The sequence below is a fragment of the Python bivittatus genome, unplaced genomic scaffold (genome assembly GCF_059951505.1).
Source record: "Python bivittatus isolate LINGU-HERP-01145 unplaced genomic scaffold, Pbiv_v1 ctg000480_np1212, whole genome shotgun sequence".
Lineage (NCBI taxonomy): Eukaryota > Metazoa > Chordata > Lepidosauria > Squamata > Pythonidae > Python > Python bivittatus.
In genome coordinates, this window is record NW_028277075.1 from 88,649,860 (window position 1) to 88,657,500 (window position 7,641).

At 35.4% G+C, this 7,641-nt stretch overlaps 1 protein-coding gene across 3 annotated transcripts in view; it reads right to left on the reverse strand.

Moving 5' to 3' along the window:
• The window catches only part of NCKAP5 (NCK associated protein 5), a 680,918-nt gene that overhangs the window by 450,406 nt on the left and 222,871 nt on the right, over positions 1–7,641 (reverse strand). For all 3 annotated transcript variants that reach the window (XR_015797191.1, XM_088146486.1, XM_088146485.1), the window contains exon 3: positions 5,752–5,825. Coding sequence is in view for 2 of the 3 variants with exons in the window: in XM_088146486.1 (XP_088002612.1) it covers positions 5,752–5,825 (74 nt within the window). In the remaining variant the exon portion in view is untranslated. The remainder of the gene's footprint in view (positions 1–5,751; positions 5,826–7,641) is intronic.

The following is a 7,641-nucleotide window of genomic DNA, read 5'->3' on the forward strand; positions in this document are numbered from 1 at the left end:
TTAAAAAATAAAAAAGCTAAGAAATCCAAGAGGCCGCTGGGGCCACAGCATACCACTAAGGGGCCAGCCAACCCCAGTTCTGATTTCTTCCCTCCCTGCCCCCGGCCAGATGGCAGAGCCATGTCTTTAAGTCCCTCCGAAAGGCCTGGAGTGAGGGGGCCTGTCTCACCTCCGGGGGCAAGATGTTCCAAAGGGCGGGGGCCACAGCAGAGAAGGCCCGCCTTCTGGCCCCCGCTAATCGGAGTTCTTTTACCGCGGGGATCCGAAGCATGCCCTCTCTGTGAGATCGGGTGGGACAGGTAGAGATCGTGGGGGCGAGGCGGTCCTTCAGGTAGCCTGGCCTCATGCCATGTAGGGCTTTAAAGGTGATAACCAACACCTTGAATTGGACCTGGAAGCAAACTGGTACCCAATGCAGCTCACAGAGCAGAGGTGTTATATGGGTCCTTCGGACCCCAAAAATCGCCCGCGCGGCCGCATTCTGGACCAGCTGCAGCTTCCGGATATTCTTCAAGGGTAGCCCCATGTAGAGCGCGTTGCAGTAGTCTATCTGGGAGATAACGAGGGCATGAGTGACCGTTCGCAAGGCATCCTGATCCAGGAAAGGGCGTAACTGGTGCACAACCCGAAGCTGTGCAAAAGCCCTCCTGGCCACGGCTGCCACCTGCTCTTCGAGCAGGAGTCGTGAGTCCAGGAGGACCCCCAAGTTACGCACTGGGTCTGTCTGGGGCAGTGCTATCCCATCCAGAACCAACGATGACAACGTCTAATGTGATGGAATTCCCAGAGAAATGAAAATGGACATTTTGAAAATACTGCAGAACAAGAACAGATGGACATTTTTATGGCATCAAATGATTAGCATCCTCCCCATGAAGCCAAGATTCAGAAAGAGGATGAAATGCAATAGGACACATTGCATTTTACATATTCATTAATGAGAACCAAGTTACTTATATTTAGTTTCCAAGATTTTGTAACCTAAGTCCTCTTTTCTTTGCAATAAAACTGCCTAGTCAGAATCTGTGTGATAATCTCACTTTCTTGGTAGTGAACTGACTTAAGGGCAGTATTGTATCTCAAAATTATCTAAATCTAGTTTTAAAACTTTATATTTTAATCTTATGTTGATGTTATTTTAATATAAAGTATTATATGTAAAAGTATGGAAGAAGATATTGAAAGACCTGAAGAAGTTGGATTTCCTTCTCAAAAAGTTTCATCCACCTGGTTAATGCTTTATTTCTTTTTTCAATTTCTTTCACAGATCCCCCATCACTGATTTGTATTTAATCTTTCTTAAAATCTAGAGTTTGGTTCCTGCCTCTGATTGTGGCTTCAGCATAATTCACCCATTTTCCTTAGTTATTTAGATAAACGGTTGTGATAAATAAAAGCAAACCATTCTATGAATTTAGAAGAATCATATCTATTACAGGAATTGATGGTGTGCTACACATTTCCAATAAAATAGATGCAAAATAATAATCTATTGATTAATAAGCTTTTAAATTTCTTGTTTGTGCAAAGTTCCCACTAAACATGGAATAAATTTTAGCTGTTGCATGATTTGTTAAACTTCTGCATAATAGTCGGAAACAGCATCCTCCAATCTAATAATCCCTAGATATTTTCTTTCAGTAAAAAAATATTCTGTTATTGAATATTATTATACAGAAATGAATACAATTAACATTAGGTTTGTCATGCTTATAGATGAAAATAATTTCTAACACAGCTAAATGAGCATCAAAATTTTCAAATATATATATATGTGTGTGTGTGTGTGTGTGAAAGAGGCAGACATGCAGATAAATTGGAAATAGATCATATCTCAAAATTATCTAAATCTGGCTTTAAAACTTTCTACTTTAATGCTATGTTGATGTTTTAATATAAAATTTATAAAAAGCACAGGAGAAGATATTGTAAGGCCTTAAGAAGTTGGATTTGAACAGATTAAGATGTTTTTTTCTTTTGCAATAGTAACTAAATACTGAGGTACAAAATAAGTCTGGAATGCAAGTTCTTGATCTATTTTTACAAAATGTTATGAAACATGAGCTAAGCATAAGTATCCCCCAGGAAATGAGATAGTAGCAATAAATTTTTATGTTCCAGAACAGATGGCCATGCCACATGAAGAAAGCAAAATGTATCAAGCTCTCCAAAATGAGGAAGAGAAGAAAACTCCTTGTTCACATATTATTCTTCTTGCAAACTGTTCTACATGTGGCATCATAGGCATTCTGTATGAGCGGCATGACATCACTATTAGTCTCCTTTCTCTCTCTCATCTTGGTTGCTATAAATCAGGCTGGACTGTGAGTAATGCTGAAGGAGCTAAATGTTCAAAATTTGTGTCTGTCTCTTTTATTAGCTAGCTAGAGTAAACTGGAGGCTATCATTCAATGTCAGGTTCAGTACCCAGTGACCCAATACGTTAAATTGTGGCAGCCACAAATCAAGGGCATAATGAAGTCTGAGAAGTGGTCTATACTGATTTATTAGGACATCTGTCTGACTATAGACAATCTAGCATTGCCCTTGGACAGCATCAGCTATTCCCATGGTCTTCTACATATTAGACTGGACTTCAAAAGAAAGAAGAAGAAGAATGCCAAAGAAACTTGCAAAAATCCAAGGTTTTACTTCAGTATTTGGACAGATGGGTTAAAAAAAAAAAAAATACAAGTAAGATAGGCAAATATTAACTGGCACATAAAATATTAATAGCAAAATTATATCATTTATACTATTATTGAAACTGAAAATAAAGGCTATTAATGATTTTGAACTTGGTTAAAATAGAGAAATAGAAAATGGTCCAGAAGTTAAGAAGCAACAAACTTATGTGGAAATATGTTTTCTCTTTATATTGTTGCTATAAGCAATATAATCTCGACTTTAAGAGTTATAAAACCTTCTACATTGTAAATCTCATTTTTCTTCTGTATATTTTGAACTAATAATAAAATTGTGTAGAATCCTGATTCCACATGCTGATGTACAGCATTCAATAAAGTAACAGATATCACCTTTTGTCTACATCTCTTCCCCCTCCCCCCTCCAGTTTTTTTACATTGGTTGGACAACTGTCACAAATGGTGATGTGCAGGGTACTGCATGGGAATGCTAAAAACAATGAAAGACCACCTGTGTCCCCTTTTCTGCCTAGGATCTAGCAGTAAATCACAGCTCTTCTGCAACTTCATGGCTTAGTTCATCCCCTCATTTGATTTGGCAGAGGTCTAATAGAAGACATTTCAAGATTACAGTTTCCATTGCAGATAAGGGTGACTGCACTTGATAATCCACTGATAGTGCCCAGAGAGAATTACTAGATACTGTATATCCCCAGGAGTTTATATTCAAGGTTTCTTCTTCATACCTTTTGAAATTAACAGATACTTGCAACACTTAGAGACTTTGTTGTTGAACTGAATGTTTAAACAATGGCCATCTCTAGCCTAGAGACTAGTTCAATCTGTTTCAATTCTTACATATTGCATAGGCAAAAATTTTCTTGAGAGGAACTGGGTTCAATAGTATCCAAAGACAACTTTTATCTGTTTCTGATAAAACAGATTTAAAATAAGTAAAGTTTTTTCAAATCGAAAAGATATGCATTCAAGTTAGTAATATTTATCTGCTTACTGTTATTTATCTCTCCCTACCATCTCTTAATGATCATTAATTAATTCATTCATTGCAACACAAAGAACATGTGTGTGTTTCATCATTTGTTTACAGCCTAGGTGTTTTCCCCCTTTATTTTTAGAGATAGATAGATAGATAGATAGATAGATAGATAGATAGATAGATAGATAGATAGATAGATAGATAGATAGATAGGTGTTATACTTTTAACAACAGTTTGTGTCATGGCCTTAGTCATAGCAACAAATCTATCAAATCTAGAGGCACTGAATCAGTGGAATTAATAGTTGAGAGGTACTGGGTTAGAGGGCCCTGACACTGATATCAAGTCTAGCAAGCAGAAACCCCAAATTAGAGGCCATAGTTAGACTAAATGAGGGTCCATCTGTGTCATCCCAGTGAAACTTGTGTCTCATTGTTGCAGATAGTGTGGCTAGCAACATAACAGGCTCTGGGGAGGGTTGTACCAAGATTGTCTACAGCAAACAGCAAAGGCTGCGTAGAATAGTCCAAGAGACTTCTTGAAATACCTACTTATTGGATCAAATAATTATCCAAGATTCTATGAGATATCTCTCTAGCTGCTTTTTTTTTTTAATTCCAGATTTCAGCATCTAAATGTATACAATACCCTGCCTGTTAATCATCATACCTTTTTATCTGCTTTGGATTTACTTCATCTCATCCTACAATCTTTAGACTTGTTTTTATAACGTTGCTAAGTCCCTATATATGGGTCATAGTTTTTAAGAACAGGGAATGCATCACAGCTGAATCAAATACAACTTCTTATGTGTTCTTTTCTTCCATTGGAAGAATAGGAAAGCATTTTATCTTTGACCTTGAAGTTAGAATAAAATGTACCAGAATAGGAAATATAAGAAGATTAAACCTGTCATATTTAGCTAGGAATAAGAAAACATTGTAGTCATTTGGGATTACTACCAAGAAGATCAGCAGAAGACTGCACTATAAGTATCCAGTTCTGTACTTATATAACCAACAGTAAGCCTAAATGAATATAATGAGTCTTTTAAATAAACACATTTAGTATTACCCTCTAAGCCTGCATTTCTATACAAAGTTCTTGAGAAGCCCCACTGAGCTCACAAGAGTTACCCTTGCATAGGAGTATACAGATTGCACTGAAAATGTTACCTTGCTAATTTAAAATTTATGCTTGTGAAGCTTTTGTCCTTAAAAGGATAAATAATAAAATATACATAGCCAGAACCAAATGTGAGATTTCTGAGTCCTGATGTAAGCTGTTCATTTCAGATAATATTACTCCAAGAATGATTTTCATTTCTGCAGCAGTACAGAGTTGGATAGCTACAGTTCTAAAAGTAAGTAAAGTCAATATGCTGGTATGTTAATCCATTCAGCAGTACACACAACTACAGTAGCTAAATTTTAAGTGTTTCAGTCCACATTTCAACCCCTGGGACAAAATAAACTTAGATTCCTCTGCCTGAGAAGAATTCATCTGCAGATTGCAGTCTCAGCTAAAACTACATACAAAGACAAGACAATTTAATACATACCATTCATATGCCATTCATATTTTAGTTGATTTTATACACAAATATTTTAAAAGCTGCTCACATAATAAAAAATATACAATTCTTCATTTTAATGAACACTTGCAAATTAGAAATTCAAAGAAAAAAATAGTATATTTTTGGATATCAATGACCTTTTCCTACTAAAGTGCAGCAGGTTTTCAAAAATAACATATGTAATAGAAATATTAATCTTTTCACTATACTGTACAAAGCAGGAACCTATCTAGGCAATGTGTTTAAATTATTTTGATATGCATTGCTTGAATGAGTCATAAATTTAGTTGGATAAATATGTACTGAAAGGAAAATGTTATTTTTGCAACATCTTCTAACAACAAATATCTGATGATCTTAGATATTCATGTATATAGAAAGAACTTTGGTTTTTTGACAATACATTTGACACTAAAAGCAAAGATAAGGGAAATCTGTATTGATGTCTAAAGTGTCAAGTCTGTGGACATTCTTATTTCTGATTAAATAGGAATAAGATCATGTTACTGATGTATATGCCAAATCTACCTACCTCCACACATTCCAGCGTTGTTCTTCCAGCTGAGTTAGCAAATAGTCTATGTATTTATTTGAGTCCATATACTCCTGCAGGAAAGAGAAAAAAGTCAGTGAATTTCTGAAAGTCAAGAAGTGCTAGTAGATCAAGTTTTTAATAATTTTAAAATTGCAGTTTTCCATCTCTGTATCTACTCCTGCAGTTAAAAGCAGCTTTAAGAAAGGGGGAAAGTAGCATTTAAATTGGGAAAATGACACAGGAAATTAATTAAAGGGCCCTCTAATTAGAGAGTTTCAATAAAATTTGGAGCCAAATGTCAGCTTTAAAATAAAAATTAAAAGGTCGGGAAAGTCTTTTCCGACCCATGCACCATATGATTTTATAGTAAAAAGTTGCATAAGCACTCAGTAGCAATTCTAAAGGGGGGGGGAGAGATAACCGTTTTTCAGTGGCCATATCTCATCATTTTCTAACAACTTGAATTCCTTTGTGTCTCTTTATGTTAAAAATTAATGCAAAACAGACAGTAATCAGAGTATTCTCATATTCTATTATATAATGATATTTAACATGCTTCAACAAATTGACAATGAATTCTACCACTGCTAAGGAAAGTTCTTGGCTATGTACAGTATATGTGATCAGATGACAACACTTGTCCCTTATTTTATTGCTCTCACCTAAAAACCCAAACTCCACCCCTTTAGGAGAGCATATATTTTTGATTATTGATTCTCACACTTTATTATTAACTGAGAAGGTTTGCAGCTGTGGAATTAGTGACAGGCCTTGTTTAACCATTTGTCCCCATAATTGAAGAGGGCAGGAAAGTCCATGAATAATGCAATATTCCCACATATCTTTTTTTCATGAAGATATATGTTACGAGATGACAACTATCATATTTCCTGTACCTTTTCTATTCCTAGTGTTTCTCAGGAGGTTACCCTAGCTTAGAACAGATTCTGAATCAAGAATAGATATCTTAATGCTGCCACACTACTAGAAAACATTTGCAGGAAAACACACCTAAGAATTCTGATGCATTTTTTAAATAGAAAACTGAATTATACATTAGTAATTGACGGAATTGTAAATTAAGTGTGCTAAAGCTTTCGCTGGGATTGGGTTTTGGATAACAAAATGGGATACATTGGGCCAGATGTTTCTGTCCATCAAAAGGATATGATTAGGAAGAATAGAAAAGTTGATGATTGTAGCATACTATGAATCCACAGTACCTGTTTTGCCACCCTAATGAAATTAATAAAATGGATTATTATATGACAATAAATAATTATCCTATAGAAAAACATTTATCATTAGTCCCAGCCTTTAAAATGTATTCAACATTTTAAAACTCTTCTGGAACTATTAAGAAACAATGTCCAGATATTCAAATCCATTGTATAGCCAGTGTAGTTTTATGCTGTGCAGCAAATTCAAGCATCATTTGTGTTGCTGTCATGAGACGGTACTAAATCAAATAAGATAATTGTTTATCAAAAGAATATGGAATAAATCTACTGGAAAGGATACCAGGCATCTATGATTGCAGACATTTGCATATTGATATTAGAAAACCATATCAAAAAACTTTACATATATATACATATGTAGGGATGGGCCAGCAATAAATCAAACACATATGTTCTACTCTTGGGGAATTAATTAAGACTTTACAATATATTTTACATGGCTTTCAATGAGTTGGATTCCAAAGTGTTTTTCCATTCAAGAAAAAGAGATGTGAATGGAGGTGCCAACAAAGGCAGTTTCTGCTGTCACAATATGCAGACAGAATTGTAACAACACCCAGTGTTCACAGAATTGGTGAAAAGGTTGTGAGGACCATTAGGGCATTTTTCTCTAATCCAGTGCCTTCCAGATCAGGTAAGGTTACAA